The 24,710-nt window shown below is 31.6% G+C and overlaps 1 protein-coding gene across 1 annotated transcript; it reads left to right on the plus strand.

The window, feature by feature from the left end:
• LOC134253194 (neuroguidin-like) lies at positions 1–7,075 on the plus strand. Its single transcript, XM_062735709.1, has 12 exons — positions 1–138; positions 239–376; positions 1,036–1,120; positions 1,232–1,284; positions 2,712–2,799; positions 2,994–3,118; positions 3,838–3,893; positions 4,006–4,054; positions 5,540–5,632; positions 5,905–5,940; positions 6,471–6,489; positions 7,008–7,075. The coding sequence occupies exons 1-12, from the start codon at positions 10–12 to the stop codon at positions 7,031–7,033; spliced, it is 897 nt and encodes a 298-aa protein (XP_062591693.1). The 5' UTR covers positions 1–9; the 3' UTR covers positions 7,034–7,075.
• Positions 7,076–24,710: the final 17,635 nt, after the last annotated feature.

Consider the following 24,710-nt stretch of genomic DNA (forward strand, 5'->3'; position numbering starts at 1 on the left):
TTTAGCACCATGTCGACAGAAGAAGCAGCAGAAGCTATTAATCTTTTGGAGAACATGGAATCCCAGACAGAAGATGTCAGTAAACTTATAGACCATCTCCTGAAAAAGGCCCACGAGAGAGAATACCAAACATCAAAAGTAAGCTTACATAATTTACAAAGCTGAAGGATTGAAATTTAAATTTTAAATGCAAGATATAATTGATTGGGCTTAAACTTACTTATTTTTATTCTTACAGGGAATCAGCTTTCTGGAAGTGAAATACCAGCTCTTGTTAAGTTATTTGATTAATCTGACGTATATAACATTACAAAAATCCAAGGGAGGAAGCATAGAAGGAGACCCTGCCATTGATAGACTCATAGAAATAAGAACAGTAAGTATTCATTTTGAGAGTAGATTACTTTTTAGTTTAACCATTTTTTTAGGTCTTTTGATTACCTTAATTTTTAGCTCACCTGGGCTGATGTGGCAGCTTTTCTGATTACTTTTGTCTGGCTGCTTGTCTGTCTGTTTTTAAAACTGTACATTTTTTACTTGGGTAATTTTGCAGGTATTCATTTTCAAACTAATTTGAATGTTTATTTTTGAATCTTTGAAGCCCTTGATCTTCAAACCTTGTCAGTTGATGCATCATTGGGCCATGAAGTGTGTAGTGAATTAAAAAGTAGGTCACCCTGACCTACTTTTCAAAGTTTATAGCTAATCATTATAAATACATTGAGTTTATTTTTTGGATACAGAGATGTTTAGAATCATAAAACCCGGGGCCTTTAAACATATTTTTGATTAAGAAAGTGAATTTTCTTAGTGGTGATGTTTTTGATTTTAATTCTGATGAAAATTTTGGGGTCTTAAAAATAAAATCAATGGTGCCCCCCCCCCTCCCCCTAAAAATTAATGGAATTCTCCTCAGCCAGGTGGTGTGGTCCATTGCTCTCTTGTATTTTTATTATAATTAGAAATTGTATAGTTTTCTGGACCTATCCATTTTGATGTTTTCTAAGTTTTTACTTGTGTACTCTTCAATTCAAGGTGCTGGAAAAAATGAGACCAATAGACAAGAAATTAAAATATGAAGTTGACAAAGTTGTAAGAACTGCTGCAAGTGGAGGAACAGGTAGGAACTGCATCCTTTGCTTGTTGTTCTTTTTTTTAATTTGAAAAATTTTACTAGAAAGACAACAAACAGTATTTAAATATATTTGAGTTTTAAAAATCTAAATTACAGATTCTTCTGACCCTCTACGACACAGAGCTAACCCAGATAATTTAATAAGCAAGGTATGTTGACACCTAAACATTTTTAAAGGTATAAGGCCACCTTTGAGTAGGACTGGGATGATACAACTTTTTCTATATCGATACGTATCACGATATTTGAGCCATGATACGATATGTATCACGATATGTTAAATTGCTTATAAAATCTTTTTTAGCACTGAAATAAACAAATTATTTCTTTGTAAATAATGTAAGAATAATTTATTCAAAATAGTTGTTTATACATGTTATATGTTGTAAAACAAAAATATTTTACTGAAGTGGTGTAAATTATTATTTATTCATATCTATATTAATAGTTAGCTTATTTATTTTATATATTAAACCCCAAATGTTAAATAAAAAAGAAAAACAGAACTCAGATTTTTTTTGTGCAATATTTCGATATTTCTTCATATGTATCGATATGCTTATTGTCCTCACATATACCTTTGAAAAAATAGGTTGTTTGCCCTTTCTCATATGACTGGCAAAAAATGACCTTATTCAAAAACTTAACTCCAGGAAACAATAATATTTTTTCCTTTTATTTCTGAATTTATTCATCCTGTCAATATGTATGTTGAAATCTTTTTTTTTAAAAGATGGTCTAAGTACATTTTTTTCTTAAAGTACCAGTGAACTTAAATATCTGTGAATAAATAATTCTCAATACTTTAAGCTTATTGATCACTAAGTGTTAAGTATGCAGGCATGAAAGTCTTTCTTTTGTGCAGTACATGACTACCACAGAAGTCACTCCTGTAACTTTAATATCTTTCTGGTGAAAATATTTTTGTGTATGTTTATGAAAGTGTGTCATATTTGACATTAAGAACAATGACATACAATATAATAAAAAAACAGATTCAAGGTCAGTTATATATTTTGTTGGCTTTTTCATTTCTAAATACATGTATGCCATATCACACTTGAAAACAGCTGACATACACGTACACCCAAAGCTTTAATTCTTTAAATAAGAACTGTTTTATCTTATTGTCATTGTTCGAAGGTAAGATTATATGTCATATTTGTATAGGATGCTTTTTCAAGTTCAATTTCTTACTTTATTTTGACAAAAATGTTGTAATGTATTTTATTTGGCATGTACAATATTAAGCGGGGATTAGTTTATCAACAGATTGATGTAATTTTGATTTAGCGCTATTTGAATATGCTAGGTATAACATATAATATTCAAGACATGTACTTGATTTAGCGGATTGTGCATTTTGCCAAAATCGCTAAATAGAATACAATAAGATTTTTTTTATGTACTCTATCAAAAATGTGTAATTGAATTATTAACCTTATGATGCAGTCAAATAGGTACGGTTCACTGAAAGAATTTTTCACTGGCATGCTGTGCCAAAGTAGCAGAAAATTCAATATAAATTATTTTTTCATTTTCAAGTGACTTATTAATATTCATTTTTTTTTCTCAGCTGGATGAAGAGTCAGAATCAGAATCTGAGGGAGAAGAGAAGAAATCCAAAATATATCAACCTCCCAAACTCACAGCCATGCACTACGGTAAGATTATATATCTTAATCCTAAACAGTTATTGATGTACTATCATAAATCATACACATTTTATTCTGCACAGTTTCAAGAATAAAACCAAATATCAATAAATAATATTTTCTTGGGCTGTATAAAATGATTTTTCTTTCCTGATTGTCCTGCATTCTTTGAAGATCTCATTGACTGTTAATTTTTTTGACAGAGGGAGATGAGACGATACAGGATAAAGAAGATCGGGCTCTGGAGCGGGCTAAAAAGCGGGCACTTAGTACCAGCATGCTCCGAGACCTGAGGGAGGAATACAGCGAGGGGCCAACAGAAATCAGGGTAATTCTTAATCAGCCACGTTTGCACTTAGTGAATAAATACTTTATTTTAATGCCTTGACGATTTTGTTCTATGAACAAAATTTTTCGATCTGAAGTACACTTTGACAATTCATTTCCCCTCTTGTAGCCTCTGAACTCTTTCTTTGTGCCTTTATATGTAGTTTAGAAATTAAACATTATGTCAGAAATTACAATGTATAATAATTAATGTATGATATATTGATTAGGAGGAGGGATAGAGGTAAAAATAAGTTGTGTATAATGATGATGTTATTAGACTTTCTAAATAACAAATTACTAGTATTATGGTCTGTTGTTACCTTATGCATCAAAAATGTCAATAATTGAAACATAATTGTAGTGAGCAGAGTTGGGGGGGATATACATTTATTTTAAAATGAATTGATAAAAAATCTTGTCTTTTAACTAAGTAGGCTTTCCTTACATTAAAATAATACAGACAGTATTTGTCAAAGAGTAATATATTTTCCAGTTGTACAACTACATGACGTCCATGTACATCAGCAAATATTTAAAAAATAGATAATACAAAAAAATATATAATGAATTACAAAAGGCCTTTATATTTATTGAAGGTATGAAATGACTATATACCGGTACACACATGTATAAATTTCATTTTTATAAAAATTGATGCATAATTCATTTGGAAAGGTTAATAAATGATATCTTAAATTATTCTTTTACTCTTTGCAGGAAACAACAAGTAAACAGAGATCTAAAGCAGAGAAGAAACTAAGGGAGAGAACAGAGTTAGTATTATAGATGTTTGTTTCTGTGAAGTTATGGTCTTCGGTTTTAACAACAAGTATAAGCTTGATATATTTGTCCACACTTAATTAAAATTTTCCATTCAATTTTCAGGTATGAAGAGGAACATTTCATGAGGTTTGCTGTGTCCAAGAAAGATAAGGTAACTTACTTCATTTACGTTTTTTTCAGACAAGTTTTTTAAAAAAAAAAATTGTTGCTAGTTTGTTCTTCTTGCAAATGGTTATGAAAAGAGGTAACTTTTATTATATTCATCATAATTTGTTTTATATGTTGCAAAATTTTTTGTTCATGTAAATAAACTTTTATTAAACTTTAGTGAAGTGCTAAAAATTTGACTAGTTGATAGTACATGTATCAATTGCTGTAGGAGCCTGGGGAAATTTATCATGTCATGCCTACCTTATGGATTGGTCATGTTAGAAAGATGACCTTATTGCTTATCAGGTCAAATGTCACTTAGTTTAAATAGTTCTACAAGTAATATCTTTAGTACTGTTAAAGCAGGAATATTCTTGGGTGAATAAATTCTGTTTATTTCATTTTTAGCAATTCTCAACGAAATTGAAATGGTAGTTTTGGTACTCAGATTTTTTTATATGACTAAAATCACTAAATACTGAATTTTTATTATGCCCCCTTCGAAGAATGGAGGGCATTTTGCTTTGCTGCTGTATCTCGGTCTGTTGGTCCACTTAGTTTCCGTTCATTTTCTTCACAACCGTTGCACATACTGAAATGAACTTTGGTACACAGATATATCAGATGAATATCTAGGTCAAGTTCTGTTTTGGGTATGATCGCACCATTTTTGACAGAGTTATGTCCCTTGGACTTGGAAAAAATTCCAATTATTTGCAGTATCTGTTCATTTTCTTAGAAACCGTTGCACATACTGAAATGAAATCTAGTATACAGATTTATCAGATAAATATCTAAGTCAAGTTCTCTTTTGGGTATGATTGCACCATTTTTGACAAAGTTATGCCCCTTGGACTTAGAAAAATTCCAATTATTTGCAGTTTCTGTTCATTTTCTTAGAAACCATTTCACAAACTGAAATTAAATTTAGTATACAGATTTATCAGATAAATATCTAAGTCAAGATCTGGTTTGGGTACGATCACACATTCACACTATTTTTGACAGAGTTATTCCCCTTGGACCTAGAAAAATTCCAATTATTTGCAGTTTCTGTTCATTTTCTTAGAAACCATTGCACGTACTGAAATGAAATTTAGAAATACAGATTTATCAGATAAATATCTAGGTCAAGTTCTCTTTTTGGTATGATCACACCATTTTTGACAGAGTTATGCCCTTTTGGATTTAGAAAAATTCCAATTTAGGGGGAGGGGGCATAAGTGTTTTACAAACATCTCTTATCTTATAGGATATCTTTCAAAACAATGAAATTTACTGCTCACAAAACCCATTTAGATGACAATGTATATCCCCACAAAAATTTCTGCTTCTACAGTATCTGTACTTTTAACAGGGGTTCAGATCAATAGTTTTGATGTTGTTTGTTCAGTCTGATCACTACCTTATCTGTGGCTGTTAAAGCAATTCGGATCAATAGTTTTGTTTTTGTTTGTTGAATCTGATTTTTACTTTATATTTACAGAATGAAATGAGGAGAGTTGCGGGATTTTCCTCGCTGAATAATTTGACTTACTTTGATGACATCAGTGCCCTAACAGAAGGCCAAACCTCTAAGGTAATTCTGTTTCACACCTAGATTTCATGATGCAGTGTTTAAGATAGATTCAAATTATCAACAGATAACACAAAGTTTCAATCCTGATATTATGTACACAGTGCAATGGATTGAATGGAGTCGATTAACTGATTACACAGATCGATTAAATTACGAGGATGGTCAGTACTAGCATAACAATGACAGGGAAGTTTAATTATTAAAGGATTTTCCAAATGTGTACAGCATATTGACATCATGGTTTTAATTGTATTTTTCGTTTTTATTCTCAGGGTGGGTCCTCCAAGAAAAGGAAGTTGAGTGGAAAGGTAAATCTTTATTTTGTTTTATGACAAAGTTTGCATGTTTTTAATATCAAATTTAAATTCCTTCCCTAGAAAATTTAATATTTTTAATGTTCAGTGATTGCATCCGTTAAACTTGTTATATATACAATTGTATTAAGAAAGTGATAATTTGATTATTGAAAGCTACATGTAGTAAAGTATAATTTGCTTGTTGTTTATACATAAAGTGTTCATACATTAGGATTAAGTAAGATTTTTTTCACATTTCATAGACTTTCCTAGAATTAATTTCTAGATAATTGATTAAACTAGAGTGTTCCAAGAAAGCATGTGTCGCCAGCTTTAAGCTTCATCAAAGGTGTAACTAAATCTTAGATCGCTCAGCTATTTATATGCTACTAGATTTTAAATCTTAAAAAAATTCCCAAAGATAGCAAGACTGCTATAGAGATAGAATCTGGAAATCAAATAGAAATACAAAATCCTTTGCTTTTTGATTATAAGTATTCAAGTTATTTTGGCTCATTATTGTGTTTTTCTTTTAATTTTAGGGGAAGAAGGGAAAGAAAGGTAATCCACCTATATCATTCTACATTGTATATATTATAGGGATGTGCGATTTTATTATACACGGTATAGAAATTTTTTTGCGTGATAATTTCGGGAAATACCGGTATTTAAGTACATATTATAAAGTCTAGAAAATATTTATTTGTTTAATTTTTCAAATTTTTATTGTGCTGAAATTTATGTAAATTCATGTTGATTTTAAATACATAAATATTTCAAGAAAATAAAATTTTGTTTTTCAAGCAAATTTTTTAGAAAAATAATGACTTTTCATATAAAATCATTGTAAAAACTGCTTTTAAAAAGACCTGATTTTACGATAAAAAACTCGCGATATATAAGGAATTTTTTGCAGTATTAATATAACAAACAAACAAACAAACTTTCAAACCATGCAAGTAGATGAATACATGTACATATGTTATTAGAAGATAGAACATGGTTATTGATTTGCTCTCTTTTTTGTCATAGCCTTTAAATATGAAGGTTAAAGTGCATATCTTTCTTTTTAATTTCAGGCTTCAAAAAGAAAAGAAAACATTGACATTATTTAAGGAATAATTAAATTAGAATTTCTAAAAAAGAGTCTTGTTGTTATTGAGGAATTAATTGTTATATGCTTATGATGACAAAGTTACAGGTATTTGGCTGTGCATAAATTTTCAAATTTTAAACAACTTTATAATTTTTTTGATTTATTTATTAAAAGAAATCTTTACTGAAAAAAAAAATTAGATAGATAACACAAGCAGTATACATGTACTGGTCTCTGCTGTCAAAGCAGGTAACATTATATTTGTTTGTAATGCTCATTAATTTTGAATAGTATTTTAGAGAAACTAAGATTTATATCTACAAGAGGTAATCCGACTTTTATCCATAGCCACCTTTGTAAGGAGTAAATTTTTCAAAATCTTTTTTCAGTTTAGAACATTTTATATATTCCCCACAACCAATTTCGTATGAAGCAGAATCTGTTCAAAGTCAAACGTGAAAATAAGAAAACACTTGCTGTTCCCTTAAAATGTCGATGTTGACAACTTATTGTCAACTAACAATGGTTATTTCCATTCTAATATCGATAAGGTATATTCTGATGGTCCATGTAACACTTAAAGGGGCTGGGGGGTTGCTGCCATTTTCAGACTACTTCGATCTCCTTTAGGAGAAGAGCTCCATATAAAGATGTACAAAAATGATCAAATTTTAAAACTAAAATGTATGAATTTTTTCTTTGTGATATGATAGTTGACTGCTTAAGATACCGTATCTAAAAAAAAATAAGTTAAATCTGGTGGTTAATTTGTGGTTAACTTGTTGACCCCCAGCCTCCTTAACATTTCAAATTTCTAAAACGATGTAGAGTTTTAGAATGTTAATATAATAGATCAGATTTCTAATTTTCAAAAACTCAAATGGATTTGGTATATTGAAATTTAATATTTTAGTTCAAAAATCTAAATTTTCAAATTTCCAAACATGTTTCAGAATTTTAATATTTTAGATTTTTACCTTAAATATTCAAAATTCAAATTTCCAAAAACACATTTTGTATTTTAAAATTTTGATTTTTTAAGTTACCGTTTCTTCAGAAAACTTACGCTCAACAATCTAAAATTCAATAACATTTAGAATTTACTTCAAACTTCCAACTTTCAAACGTTTTAGATTTTTAGACATTGAGAATTTTGATTTAAACACTCAACTTTTAAATAACCAAAGCATTTTTTACATTTTGAGTTTTTAGAAGTTTACTGCAAATATCCAAAATATCAAATTCCAGACCTGGTTTAAATTTTGAAACTATTTCAAAAATTCATTTGGTTAATCAAAATACCTTTTAGATAGTTAGAATATTGAACTGATATTCAGAATTCAAATCGGGTTTGGACATTTGATATTTTGGATATTTAAAGTAAAATTCTAAAAACCCAAAGTGTTTTGGTTATTTGAAATTAGAACATTTGAATCAAAATTCCAAATTTCTAAAAATCTAAAATGTTTCAGTTGGATTTTAGAAGTTTGAAGCTAATTTGAAATAATCAAATGACGAAAAATATTACTGGACTATAGATTGATAAGTGTAAACTTTCTGAACAAACGGTAGACTAAAAACTCAAACGTTTAAATTACAAAAATCGTTTTTTGAAATTTGAATTTTGAACATTTAAGGTAAAAGTCTCAAATATTAAAATTTTGAAACCTGTTTCGAAATTTGAAAATTATATTTTTGAACTAAAATATTAAATTCCAATATACCAAATCAGTTTGAGTTTTTAAAATTTAGGTATTTGAACTAATATATTAAAATTCTAAAACTCAAAATAATTTGAAATTTGAATTGTAAAGTGTTACACGGACTCCCCATGAAATTTTTAAAAAATACCACAAACTGACACATCTCTTTCATTTTTGGATATTTTACTAGAGAAGGACGTTGATGCCAATCTAACAACCAAACTCTATGATAAATGTGATGGCTTTAACTTTTCAGTCGTCAACTTCCCTTACTTACATACCTTCTTCACCTGTATACGGGCCGGGTTTATATCTCTCAACTTATTCGATAGACTATGAACAATTTGTAAATCGGGGTAATTTATTTACAATTCTGTGGTCTATAAAATGACCTTGTCAGCAAATACAATCTATCATTTTAAAAGTCAAATACTGACTGACGTTTTCATACTGATTGCTCTAGGCCATTATTTACACACTGAATTGTCGACGGATTTATCCGTTAATTTTCGACCATGACAAGGAGCACACGGCGGGTGTGACCAGTCGGCAGGGGATGCTCACTCCTCCACTGCACCTTATCCTACCTTTAATGTTTTAGATATGTCTATGTTGCTCTGCTCCAAAATTCGTATTATTTGTAAATGACTTTCGAGCTTGAATGCTGTTCCTTATATCCATAATGTCATGTATAAAAGATATAAATTTATTATAATTAAGTAGATATCAAGTCTTTACTTCCTTTGAAATTAGACCTCTATAACTAAATAAATAGTGAAACGTTTCTTTACAATATTAAACAACGTTGAGACTTGATAATGAATGGAACACACCGATTATTTCTGCATACGGAGATTTTAAACGTGTTTGGTTTTTTTCTGTTTAATGTTGGACCATTGATCCAAAAGATTTGTAATATTTTTTTCCCGGACAGTAATGTGCCCTGCTGCTGTATCTGACCACCGAAAAACCACACATTATCTTGCACATCTAGAATACATAAAATGTCAATTTGTTAATTACAGTCTGGAATACTATGTGGAAAATAACTGTCCTGACCTATTGTCCTTTACTATTGGAATGAAGATTGATTAATATCAAATTTGAATGCATTATAACAGCTTAAATACTTCATTTCATAGCCAGCATTTTGTGCAGCCAAATATTGCTGATTGAACATATTACATGATTCAAAATAATGCGCTTTCAAACAGAAAGTCACATTATATTCTCATTACTGAGTATTATAAAAGATTCCCCTTTTCTCTTTGAATATCCATAATCAGTACATCAGTGTATAATTATTTTTAACTTCCCCATAATCCACAGAATACTAGTATCATTTTGTGGCATGTAGCTTACAAATGGTGCACTTGATATTTGAACTTTTCGGGCCGTTATACAATTTGTCAGAAGAGGGGCCGCGATAAGTTGGAGATGGAAGTAAATAGAATTGGAGAATAAATTGTAAATCCTAATGGCATTCATTATTACAGCAACATAAATCCAAGGCTCGGAAGTACTGACCATGCTCATGGGATGGTGAATTTCGTGTTCAAAAATGAAACATCGGAAGTCTTTCAACAACTAAAAATACACATGTAGATAAACGAAATCGGATATTTTATAAACTGCCAAAATCAGCGGTTGTTTTAATTTTATCAAAATGAATCTATTCAGACAGACATAAAAGAGTCGAACACATGAAACAAGAAAGAAACTGAGACACTCGTATTCTGGCGAGTTAACCCTTTAGACCAACATAACACTATAGGAATGACGGATGGCTATGAATTGGCTATCAATTCTGCAAGGAAAAAAATATTTTTTTATCTAGAAATGTTTGATAATTCCTCATGTCTAAATTTGACCATTTCCGCAACACTTGCAGTACTTTGTATTTTTTAAATAATAGCAATACGAAGTTTTTCTTTTTCAAATACCGGGGTATTCTCGGATTTTTAGGGATTGGTTACTGCTTTTCTTGGCCCCGAATCCGTCAAATGTCTGCTTTTTAAACTGCAAATGTAGTTCAACAGATGAAAAACATAGAACAATTAATTTTTTCTGGAATATGTTTTTACAAGGGAAGATGGAAATGAATGAGATAATTTTAGTAAGTTCAAATAAGATTATGGTTGCAAGGGCGAGAACTTTTTGAGCAGTTAACAAAATTTCTTGGTAAACTAAACAATAAAGATCTTGAAGCTTGTGAACTTTTAAAGAACGGAACCCTTAAAATTCTCGGTTAAAATTGGTTGTAACTTGCATAAGGAGGCAACTAAAATTCAACAATGTATACTTTCTTGGTTTTTCTGTTAATGGGAGAGGTTTAGAAGTCACCATCAACGAATAGACTGGATAAGTACTTGAACTACCCTACAAACCCTAATGAATGGAAAACTATTGTAAATGGAAATGGGTTACAAAGGTTTTTGCACTATTACATTGGTGCAATTACATTAAAAAACACACATATTAATTAACAAATCTTTGTAAAATTTTACGGTTATAACGAACTCTGATATAACGAATTTACGGATATAGCGAACTGATTTTGAGTCCCGTTGAGGTTAAACATAATGAAATTTCTCTTATAACAACTTTCAAAGATTATAAAAAATTTGATAAATTGAACTTAAGCATTTGAATATAAAATTCAATTCATAATAAAACCTTATTTATCGAAGATATGTTTTGTAATATTTGCTTCCCTAACATATTTGGTAGTAATACTTAAAGAAAAGCATGCGTATATAATGGTTATATGAATTCGTTATACGGATATAACGAATTACGGATATAGCGAATTAAAATGCGAGGACTTCGCTATAACCGAGTTTTACTGTATATTAAAAAACATATTAATTACTATAGTACGTATTCGATAAGTGATGGTTCTCTCTTCTACAACTACTGTATAAGAAGGTTATAAATAAAGGGACATTGTTACAACAATATAAGATACAATGAAATATTTATTAACAGATATTGAGTTAATGCTACAAAATCTCAAGAGGGTATAGGAGCACAAAGAAATAATAAAATATTTATTAACAGATTTATTCAAACCATATTTCATTTACATTGCCATTCACGGCTCTTAGAGTACCGGATGAACCATTGATTCTATAATGTCCACTCTAGCAAACGTATTTAGTTCGCATCCTTAAGTGCTAGTAAGACAAATGAAAAAGCCTTTATAGTGCACGTGGTTGTAGAGAGAACCTTGACTCTTGGGACACTTAGGAGCTATATATGTATGTCATCAAATTAAGTAAAGCAACACAATGGAAGCGACCCTGGTTTATCTGCGATCTTTTTCCATTCATCGGTTTTGTTGGATTTTCGATTATCTTTTCGGTCTATTTCTCGATGATTGCTTTGCAGACTTTACGGATAAACTACAATGGAATTTTATTGAATGTGAAGATCTCCAAAGTTGGGTTCACCAATAAGCATTGTGCTCTACTCAGGGAGATCTTGCCTAGGTAACAAGTGTTTAACCTAAACGTCTCTCTTTCCCCCTTTCTTCCTTCGATAAAAAGCATGCATATGCCTTGACAATGTTATTCGTTGCTTCCTTTCTGTTAAACTAAACTATACATGCAGGTTAAGAAACTGAAACCGGACCTGATGGTCAGGTTCAAGATCCGTGAACAGCTGTAACGACAACCTATCAATTTGTAAGACAGTGATAATGTATTCAGCTCCTGAAAAAGTATTCTATCAAGATACCTGAATCCGCCTGAACATTAGATTTTCAGTTAAACACAGAAACTATCCTGTAGAAACCTTACCTCTACTCTGCGAAAAACGTGAGAAATATTATATTTATAAGCAGAATTTTTGCTAGAATTCAATTTTTTTTATTCTTGTTCGCAACAATGAGGAAATAAAGAACAGTATTCAAGCTCAAAAGTCCATTAAACACTATGAAATAGGAGCGGAACAAGAACGGACATCAGACATCAGAGGTGGGATCAGGTGCTAGGAAGGAGTGAGCATTCCCTGCCGACCGGTCCCACCCGCCATCTGCTCCTTGTCATAATTGGGAAATAACGGGAAAATCCGTGGACAACTCAGTGTTTAAAAAATTATGACCTAACAAGCAGTATGAAAAACTTCAGTCAGCATTTGACTTATTGATAAATTGTATTTGCTGACAAGGTGTTTGTATCGACCAAAGAACTTACAAAATGATGACTTTAAACGAGACTGCTGATATTCTATCTTCATCAACTTGCTTCATCAACAACTCACCTCGTTTTAGAAATTGTACTTACGTAGAACATGCTCTTCCGTATCGAATAAACTAAGAGATATAAACTCCATATGCAGGTGACAAAGGTACAGTCATGTATAAATTGCTGCTTACGAAAGAAAATGAGATTCAGAATATAAACCAGAAGAGTTTCATTGCTATTTTTCCAATTCTTGCAAAAATGTTCAAAGAATCTTCAGAGCAACAAAAAATATATTTTTAGAACTTTTCAAAAATTGTATATGAAACTTTAATGTTCAATTCATCTCATTTTTAAACCAAATTATGTGGCCTGTCCATTTTTAAATTTATTTGCTGAAAAAAAAACAGATTTCACTTCTTGAATAAGAAAAGGCCTTTTAAAGAAAGATATTTGGACTTTGGACGAAATTATAACATAAATCCTTAAAAAGCAAGGTTATTTACTGTATGATTTTTTTCGGGGCAAATTTCACAACTAAAACAGAAAGATATTAATGCATGCAGACATTGTTAGTTTAGAGATTCTAAGAATTTTTCACCTACAAGTTTATTAAACATGATGAAATCCTATTTATTGATATTAATAAAACTAAAAATCTGCTTCTTTTAGCTTTTATTTTGGTTTAATACTTTTCATTTTTTTAATGACATTATCTTTCGGGTATGGCTTTTCGTGTCTTTCTTTGTACAGAAAGAAAAACAAACATTCCTTAGGGATTGCCAGCGAAAAAAGCAATGTAAAATCTCGGAAATGATTTGTGTTTGAGAACAAAGTAGAAATCAACTTCAAGATAATGATTCCTTAGAGGCAGCTAGAAGGAAATAGCTTGACAGATAAACTAAATCACGCCTTCATAAAAAAACACTGACTTTCAAACATGGCGTACATTTTATATTTTGCGATATTTTTCCTGAGTGTTTTATGTGTCGAGAGGTAACAAAACACAGGTCATGTTTGATGGCGATTTGTTCAACGTCCCTTCACAAAAAGTTGACTTAAATTGCGACGCCAACACTTGCGAGTGGAGGACTGCAAATTTAGACCTGTACTCGGTACTTACCTTTGAGCAGTGAGGTCTTTTTTTTGTGCCAGCTAGTACCTACTGCGATAAAATATATTTATTTTAAAATTTTAGGACCAGTCTTCATGTCCCGCAATGTGATTGAAACCGCCCACCCCGTAATATAACGACAAACGAAAGAGCTCAAAGAAATTCATTAAATTTGAGTAAAAATATTTAATTTTTATCAATCAATTACGTCACATCACAAGAGTTATACTAGATTGTCTCCGTTAAAAACAAGGTAGAACTACGTCTTGGTTTGCGTTTGTTCTGCGTGGTTATGCTTTTGCTAACAAAAACGATCAATTTATTGAACGATTTAGCCGTATATCTTACACACGTTCTTTATTTCATAGACAGTAAAGATGACGCTGAAAAAAAAAATCAAATTTTTTTAAAAGAAATGTTTAAGCTAATTAAAATTTATGACACCAGTCCACGAATTTTGATAACCTCTCGACTTGTACAACCACAATATATAAAATAGAAAGAATAAATTGGCGCTTAATTTTTTAATTCCAGCTTCCAAACAACTATCAGAAAATTAATTGTGCAAATTCTTGAGGGAAGATACTTTTATAAAAATGCTCGTTTCCCTTTTAAATGAACGTTCTTTGAAGTAATAGATCACACAATGTATGCACTTAACAGGAAATGCTAAGCTGCACCAAGTTTTCATTTACTTCTATGGCGGCGTTATCTAAATAAAAGTGCATAAACCATGACGCCACTGTCGTAAATTTTCATTAATTCTTTGCAACTATTACTGTTTCCAGCTTCCTTTTAAAGAAGTCAGTAAACTCGAACTGATGTACAGAAGCAAAAGTGGAGGTGGGTTTCTATGGCAAGCCCTTCTTCTATTCATTCGAAAAATAAAATTTATCTTAAAATTACAGAGATATCTCCTACGTATTTATAGAAATATCTTAAAAAAACAAATATCACTCACCTTCAGGAGGTAATCTCTATAGGAAAGATATATCTCTTACACTAAGAGAGATATCTTTTCCATTTAATTAAAGAGGTATCCCTTATACCTTTCAGAGCTTTCTCTTTTCTTAAGAAACATACGAGGGTTGTTCGGAAAGTTCGTGGACAAGCGCCATGAAATTAAAACCGCTCAAGATACATCAATGAATTTTTCAAGGTTAATTAGCATCATTTTTTTTATTTATTAAATAAACTACTAGTATACATCGTTAATTTTATTTTTTAATCAAATGTTGATGTTTTTGAAAGCAGTGGTATGTGCAGGCGGCACAACCTCGAAGATTACGTTTCTCTACCTAAATGTGATTGAGAAAAAACTTTTTATGTGAGCAGTTTTGATCCAAAAATCCTGTTTATTCACTCATGTAGTATGACTCAATTGTACTGTAAAATTTGCAATCTTTACCCCATTCTGTAAGTTCTTTGAAATTTTATCATAATTTTATTTGCAATCCCTAAACAGTGAGGTTAAATGAGGTCATTTAACCTCATTGTTTAGTGATTGCAAATGCCAAAAAAAGATTAGAGAGACCAGAGATAAAAGTTAAAAGTTATTGTGGATTTGTAGTAAGGGTATTCAAAGGTAGTCACGTCGTAAAGTGACGTTGATTATGTGTGATAGAGGCTGAAGTCCGACAAGCAAATATGCTGTTATAATCAACAGAGGATCTTTCACGATGTATAGATCTATTTATAATATTGTACGCATTGAAATCAGTTGATCATGACATTTTACAATAATAAAAAAAAAACAAGACCGATTAAAATTTTTTAATTAAATCCAAGGAATCTCATTAAGATAAGTGTATGAGGTAGACAATGCGGGCCTCGAGAAACAATGACGTCATGAAACTAAATGGCGACTGCGCCGGTGATCATAAATTGTCATTTTTATTTTAGGATAATTTGATAAATTCTCAAGGTATCAAGCTAAAATTTTCAGCATTTTTAAAACTTTTGTTGTTTGATGTTCCCTCCAAATTTTGTAAGCATAGACTGCATATAGTATTAATTTTATCGCATCCGTTCACGAACTTTTCGAACAACCCTCGTATACATTGTATATGATAATGTTTAAGAAATATCTCTTTCACTTTGAGAGATATCTCACTTCAAAAAATATCTCTTTTTGTTAGGTAGATATTTTTTTTTACGTTCAGATTACCTTTCCAAGTTAAAGAGATATCTATCAAAATTAAGAGATGTCTCTTAAAGTTTATCTTCAGAGATATCTATCAAACGTCATTTGCTTGATGTATATTTCCTTCTTGTTCCATATTACTCAAACGAACTCGATGACATTACAGATAAGTGAATGCTCTTTAATAGCAATGAAGAATTGTCCTGATTAAAACTTTCAAATCGACCTCAAATGTTTTTCATTTTATCCTAGTATAATTGAAGCGACATTGGATTTTTCCAGTTGACACGGTTATAAAAACTACCGGTATTGTACAAAAGGGAGAAAGCTTAGATTCTAAGTGGTGTGAATCAGATGTGGATACTCAAAAATTCCCAATAACTTTTAGACAATTTGAAAACATAAGATTTTACCAAAATCAACAGCTTGAAAACTTACGACTTTTCAACTTTATACAAAACCATTCCCCACGATAAATTAAAGTCCAAGCTTTTTGAAATCATTGACAACTGCTTTTTCAATAAAAATGGAAACCATAAATTTACTTACCTTGTCATTGGTTATTTGCAAAATTATTTTGTTAAAACATTCTGATAGTACACACAAGTACTCTGAATATCAAAAAGATGCTTGAGTTTCTGATTGACAATATCTATGTGGTTTTTGGAGACCAGGTCTTCCAACAATTTATTGGAATCCCCACGGGTACCAATTGCGCTCCGTTATCAACGGACCTACTTTTGTATTCGTATGAGGCAGAATTTGTGCAAAATCTTATGCGTGAAAAGACGAAAACACTTGCTGTGGCCTTCAATTCAACATATAGATATATCGAAGACGTCCTGTCAATTAACAATGGTTATTTCCATTCCTATGTCGATACGATATATCCTGGTGAGCTTGAGATAAAAGATACAACAGAGTCTGACACATCTGTTTTATACTTGGATATTTTACTCGAAAAAGACATTAATGGTAATCTAACAAACAAGCTATATGATAACACACGATGACTTTAACTTTTCTATCGTCAACTTTCCTTTCTTATGCAGCAATATACCTTCATCACCTGCATACGGATTTCTCAATTGTTTCGATACGCTAGAGCATGCTCTACGTATGAACAATATCTAAAACGAGGTAAACTATTGACAATCAAGTTGATGAAACAAGAATACCAGCAGTCTCTTTTTAAGTCATCATTTTGTAAGTTCTATGGTCGACACACAGTGACCTCGTCACCAAATACAATTTATCATTGGGTCAAATGCCGACAGACGTTTTTCATGCTAATTGTTAGTCCATTATTTCTACACTGAATTGACGACGGATTTTTCTGTTATTTCCCGATCATGACAAGGAGCACAAGGCGGCTGTGACCGGTCGGCATGGGATTCTCACTCCTCCATGGCACCTGATCCCAACTCTGATGTTTTGGAGGTTCGTGTTTGCTCTGCTCCTATTTTGTATTGTTTTATGGACTTTTGATGTTAAATACTGTTTGTTATCTCCATATGTTTCATTCTGAATATTTATTGGTTATATCATAAACGATTATGCATCATCAATCACTTTGAAAATTGCATCATGACGTTATACAACAATGTGAAAATCAAACGATTTAATGTTTTGGATTTAAATGCATTAGTGCATTAATATTGTTTACAACTGTTTTGATACAAGGCATGTTATACATGTACTTCCTTATTTGGAATTATGAAGACATTTTTCACATTTGTTCAAACACTTAGAAAATGTATTTTCAAAACTTTTTTCGTTTATTTCTTCTACTTTGCACCAAGTCAAAATATTTATAGAAATTCTATCTCAAAAGAACATTTGGAAGTTCCTTTACTCACAAGTGTCATGGACCATGCTTTGAAGCGAGCAGTTTTCAATAAAGCCACATTAATGCACTGAGAAAAATGAATTATTATACCTCTTATGATAACCACGATAATTATCAAAGTTTAGTAGATGACAACAATTTGAAATCAATTTCCAAATAAATACTGATATTTGTTCTGATATTTCCACATGATCTTTGGAAAATGCAATCATAATGAATTACACCAGCCGTTTATAACCGTAAACATTAGTCTTCCGCGTAACAAATTAAAGAGACGCCTCTTTATGTTTAATTCCGGAAGTATATATAAGACTGCATAAAACAAAGAAGAATCTTGGTGTCCTACATATATTGTGAAACTGACGACATTAATATTACAGATGTCAATGTACATTTCACATGATGGTCCACCGGGATTAACGTTTTAGGTATAAATCAATGATGAGGGAATAAATAGAACGAAGATTACCTATACCATAGATGGACCGATTTTGTGCAGTTTGGCCCCAAGGCGTGGAGATGCAATCACTGGAAATACAGGGTTTCGGGAACTGAGTGTGTGTCAACGTTTTCGATAATTAGTTTTCCAACAGGTGCTCTTGTCACGACGGCCGTGCATAACGAGTTTTCCTGCTATTTCAAAATGACATCTCACCTGAAAATCATCAACGGAAAGCGACAATTGAGGACTCTTCATCCACAAGCTACAAATCATTACCTCGAACTTGCTAGCGCAACATTTACTTAAATTTCTGTTTTGCTTGCGACTGATTGGGGATTCTATTGCAATCGTCTCCTGAATAAGGATCCAGCGGACAAATCATTCTTCAACGGAGATATTTGTGTGGTATTTACTCATGGATTTGATTTCATTTTTGGATGAAAATTTAACACTGCATTAAGGTAGGTTTTCTTCATTATAGATGATGTACATATATAGACATATATAGACAAAACTATATTATATATAATGTCATTAGACTACTTTATAGGTGGGGTTGTCATTTACTTATGAAAAAAATAATGTTTTGGTGTCAAAATTCACTTTATTACTTTTTTAAATATAAATATCTTTCGCAGAGAAATCGAGTGTCATTTAATACTAAGAGACAGGTAGGATATATTGAATACTACAATAAAGTATTGAAATCTTACACGACTACATTTATAAAATATAACATCGGACAATAACAATTGTATTTAAGTGTAACATGTAAACAATGTATGTTTTTATTGCTTCATACACCGTATGCGTACCGTGGATCTCTGAACAAACAGAAAAAAAATACTTTGTTCGTTTGTAATAATTGGCGTCAATTCGAGAATTCATTTTGTTGTACAGTAAGTGTTCTTCTGGATAGAAGCACAAACTCTTCGTTTTATTTTTCATTTCTGATTATGTACGACGAAATAGAGACAATTCCGTTGATGTTCTATCTCTTCGATTGTTTTGGATGCTTTGCTTTGATACAGAATGCATTTATATCATTGTCTGTCTTCTTTGAAAAAATCGTGTAATAAAAAGTACTTTTATGCTCAACATACTTAACTAATTAAGCATGAAGTGAAAAAGCTCGTCAAACTTTTCAATATACATGTATAAAATTATGTGATACTGAAGAAAGATTAATTTAACGTCATTTAGAGTTTTCTTTCTCTGAATAATTGTCCCGACCATGCAAAGTCAAGATAACTGTAATATAAAATGATGTTTATCATACATATAAAGCATGCTTTAGCATAGAATTCGGATCAAAGGGAGTACGTGCAAATGGCAAATAAAGCACTTAAAATCAAAATCTAGAATTCCAAACAAATACAATGAACACTACAAATGTCAAATCTCCCATATTTACAGTATTGTTTTCCAAACAAAAACACCAAACAAACAAACAAAGAAAAACAAACAACATTGTCATCGCGAATAAATGAACAGATGCATGTAAACAAAAACAACAAGACGGTCTTTTTATTTGGATAACTTCATTTTCCCCAGAACCAAGATAAAATACGTGTAGGTAAGTATACCAGAGGACAGGTGGAAGGGCAGAGACCCCAGTTAAGTTCGTAAAAAGTAAATATAGATGACATCCTTCTATATCATGCACGATGCAGTATATGTATAACTTATTAAAACACATATACAGACACATTATAGCAAATTCACAGGTTTATATTTGATCATCAATCAACTTTTTACAACAAAATCCTTTCCTAAAATAAAACGGTTATATAACTTAGTTGTCTCATTATTTTACCTGTTTTATGTAACAAGTTAACAACATTTCATGTATCTTAACATTCCTCATACCATTTATATCCCAAGTAATAAAGGTGTCATTTTTCATTGCAAATTTATTTACATAATGCGATATGCAGATTATCCGATATTATCGAGCAATTCTAAGGACAAAATGATGATGATGTTGTTGTTTTAAGACCTTGTTTTAAGCGCTGGCCGGGTTTGAAGTTCAGATAAGCCCCGTGTAGGCATGAAAGTAAAAAAGTAAGTTCTTTAAAATGAATTATTTATCGAATATTATTTCTGAAAATATATTTCAATAAAACATTGTTTTCCTTTAATCTAAACACTGTATCTTTACGTCTAAGCCCTTTGGGAACATTTTGAATTTGGATAGGCACCACCAAAAAAGGAATTACTTGATAATTTTATCTATTGCAAAGCTGTTTATTTTGCAAACAGATTGAGGAATATCTTTACAACCGTCAAAAGTGCAAATTATACTTATTATGCAGTATTGAAGTCTGTGTACGAAGTGGTAAATTAAAAGACTACAATTGTACCAACACGACAGATCAGCATTAACGCAAGATTAAAAAAAAGAATGGAGTTGTAGGATGAATTCTGTAGTGTAGAAACGGATATTTTTGGAGATGTCATCGCAAACAATTGTCTCGATAAAACAAATGGGAAAATATTCTAAACATAATAAGAGAGAATTCAATTTTTTTTCATCTAGTGACGGAACAAAAGCAGTACAGACTAAGTGGCGAACAGAAATTGGTTGATAATTAATTGTTAGGCTAGAAGGGCACAATTTAAGTGCACCTTAGACTTTTTAATATCATGCCGAGATCTAAATCATTTGGACATTTTTTTCTTTACCAAGACAATATTTTGTTGAAAGATCCCTGAAAAAAGTTTAAGAACTGGTATGAAACAAGTCCATCAAAATACGACCCCAATGACTGGAAATATTTTCCAGCAAGGTCACAGTAACGAAATATATGAAGATGATAATGAATAATATGTAAAGCTGAACACCACTCACAAATAGGAATACGACATTTTCGAGATTACTATCTACGATATCAGTACCAGGGTGTACTCTTTGCATTTATTGTCATGAGTATCGGTGTGGAATAGCGACCTGTGCTCTAGTAGTATCTTGCATTGCCTTTATTTACAATTTAATGCAGTAACGTGTATTTGTGTTTGTTTGTATACTGCACTGATCTTGAATCTTTTGTAAGTTTGTTTGATATCTAACTTTCCTGCATTAGAAGAAGTATACATGTATTTTTTGTCGCTACCGAGTAGAGTATAGCATTCATCCGTCCACTCTATTGACAATTGATTACACTGAATAGTGACCAAGTGAGCTGCTCTATATACAGGGACCTCAGATATAGCGAGAGTCCGATCGAATATGGAGGACACATTCCTTTTAGGAATCGTGGTCAGCTTTAAGTCCAAAAAGTCCAATCAAGCAATAGAAATCAGAAGCAGGTCTATCTAAAGCAAACACGGATTTTCTAAACCTTCAGAGGTGGGATCATGTATCATGGAGGAGTGAGCATTCCCTGCCGATCGGTCCCACCAACCCTGACAATAAGGTGAAAATTAAAAAAACTAATGACTCGACTCCGCATCGAACTAGTCAGGTGCTCTACCGCAGTGCTATCCACGTCAATATTCATGTTCCCTACAGTCAAAAGATTCCTTTTCCCCTGGCAGGACTCTCAGTTTCTAGAACAGTGGTGGTTGAATATAACGGGAAAGAAAAAAAAATTAGAACGAGAATCAAACCATGCATGGCCCCTGCATTACATGTCAGAAGGGTAGCTGCAAATATACGGTCCACGTACAATAATGGTAAAGGTGAAGATAATGAAAAGTGATCGATGTACGAAATATCTATAAACAGTGAAAATTTGTTAAGAGAACAAAAATATGTCATACGGAAGCAAGATAGAAAATAAATGTAACCATCTGCTTTTGTGCGCATATTACTTGACTGACTAATACATGTATGTTTGCAAGCATTGTGAAAAAGAATTGACAGCTTCCTGCATTTCAATGTATGTCATTTTTTAATACTATTATATTATGAAAGTACATACGTTGCTCTTTAGAGAAGTGTGCAAACCTTTTGTCACTTACTAAAGTGAAGTAAACAATTTAGCCGCTCAGATGTGCTTAAAGTAAAGCTATATGAAGGGAAAGTTAAACCAATAATTGTATTATTGACTGCTCTTTGTTATTGTGAAAATCTATATTCATTTCAAGAATTTCAAATAGATCATACACGCATTAGCAATGCGATGACTGTTTTTTTTTCTTTTCATGAATGAAAAAAAAGAAGTTATTATTGATTTATTATTATAAATTTATCACGATGTAATATCTATATTTGATTTTTTTTAAGCAGAACTAATAATGTGCTAGCCAAAGAAATATCACCTGAATGAAATACAAAGCTAGTTCATTTTTTTTCTTAAAAAATGAGACTTACATACCTATATGTAGAGATGATGACTAGACATGGGTCAAAGTACATTTTTTATATCATGCTTTGAAGAGAACCCTTCAGACGATTCTTAAGCAAAGAATGATTGTAGTATAACACTAGTCTGTACTTCACAATGCTTTAAGATATTTTTTACCAAAATTAGGGAACCAAGGAGAGGCTAAGGTGTTGATATGTGATCGATACAATGACTTGTCACAAAGTACTATCTATTGCTAATTCAAATACTGTGTTTTCCATGTTGTTCTGTCATTCTTTATACACTGAATTTTCTACGGATTTTTCAAGACAAGGAGTACACAGCAGGTTTAACTGGTCGGCAGGGAAAGCTCACTACTTCATGGCACCTTATCCCATCTCTGATGTTTTAGAGGTCCGTGGCTGCCCTGTTTTTGATTCTGATTTGTTTCGTTCGAATGGATTTTTGAGCTTGAATACTGTTCTTAACGTATTATCTCCTCATTTTAGGTGATAAGTTAATAAAAAAAATAAATGGTAAATTGTAAAAACTTAAAAAGCAAAATTTGTTCGGCTACATCTCACTCGACACTTAAAAAACAGATCGATTAATTTTAATTTGTTTAAAGAAGGGGACATAGGAAAAATAAATACAGCTTATAGATCTTCAGATGGGGTAAGAAGATACTTTTTAAAATAATACAGATTAGAGGATTCCTACGGCCTGTCTTAATTGACAGCACCTACAAATTATTTGAAAGAAACAGTTCTCACTCATCAATATCCAAACACATAACGACTATATTTCAGACAATATCATGGTTTTGAGCTGCTCTTCAAACATCAAGAGCACAATTTACTGAGAGAAAACCTTCACATTAATTACAAGTTGTGTTATATGAACATCTATATAACTAAAAAAATACAGCAGATACAATTATTTATGGACGTCCTGCCCTTCAACACTAGACTCTTACATGTGTATCAACAACCAAAGTGAAAAAAATGCCAACCTCAAACCACTAAGTTTAAAAACTACTGCCTGATCTGGATTGATGCTTACAAAATTTTTATTGAAGTTTATTCGTCAATTTTCTTCTTGGGAACTTCTCGCGCGTTTAAGCTTAAGCATCATCAATACGTAATGCTTTATGTACCATAAGCAAAAGTTGTTAAGGTGTATCATAGCTTTTCAGAAGAAGCTTAAGTACACCACTTGTAAGGTATACAACAACACCCTGTTCCCTCAGAGAAGAATTTATAAAGAATAGCAGCATTTCATACAATTCGTACAACGATTACCGAAAAATGTTACTTAAAATTTCTTGTAGGTATATAATAAAATAAATGTACTTAATGTATATGAAATTGTAAGAACGATTGCATGTGGAAACAGTTGCATTTGCCGTCCTTCGAGGAAGGAGTCGTCTTTAAAGTCTAGGATGAAAAATATGGAGATAACGAACTGTATTCAAGCTCAAAAGTCCATCAAACAAAACAAAATAGGAGAAGAGCAAACACGGACCTCCAAAACATCAGGTAACTTGCAATAATGTAGACTTCTCCCATTTTGGGGGGAGAGGGCTACAACTCTTTAAAATCTTCGTAATGTTGTAAGTGAGGGAGTGATTCACTCACATTTTGGCTCAAATTGTCAGTAAATGACTATTTTATTAACAATTCTTACCTCGACTCCCAAAATGTAGTTATGCAAGACATAAATCGATCCAAAAATATAAAGAACGATCCTTATATCGGTTATTTTTCGTGTATGTCAACATCACAAATTGAATTTATCCGCCATGTTTACTGACCTTGAAAAATTTTATTTTGGGACAGCCAATGAGAATTTAGGATCTATAGGAGCGGATCTTTTAGCAATGCCCTTATTTTAAGCCTAAATATCGCTGTTTATGAAAAAAAAACATATGGAATGGTTTTAATAATCGATATTTAGTGATAT

Source organism: Saccostrea cucullata, unplaced genomic scaffold (genome assembly GCF_032062105.1).
Source record: "Saccostrea cucullata isolate Sc308-1 unplaced genomic scaffold, CSIRO_AGI_Scuc_v1 ctg319, whole genome shotgun sequence".
In the NCBI taxonomy this organism is placed as follows: Eukaryota; Metazoa; Mollusca; class Bivalvia; order Ostreida; family Ostreidae; genus Saccostrea; species Saccostrea cuccullata.

Excerpts from the sequence above, each read along its gene's own strand:
- LOC134253194 (XM_062735709.1), top strand. The coding sequence starts at position 10 with ATGTCGACAGAAGAAGCAGCAGAAGCTATTAATCTTTTGGAGAACATG. Across the intron at positions 139-238 it reads GAGAATACCAAACATCAAAA|GGAATCAGCTTTCTGGAAGT; the intron begins GTAAGCTTACAT and ends TTATTCTTACAG. Across the intron at positions 377-1,035 it reads GACTCATAGAAATAAGAACA|GTGCTGGAAAAAATGAGACC; the intron begins GTAAGTATTCAT and ends CTTCAATTCAAG.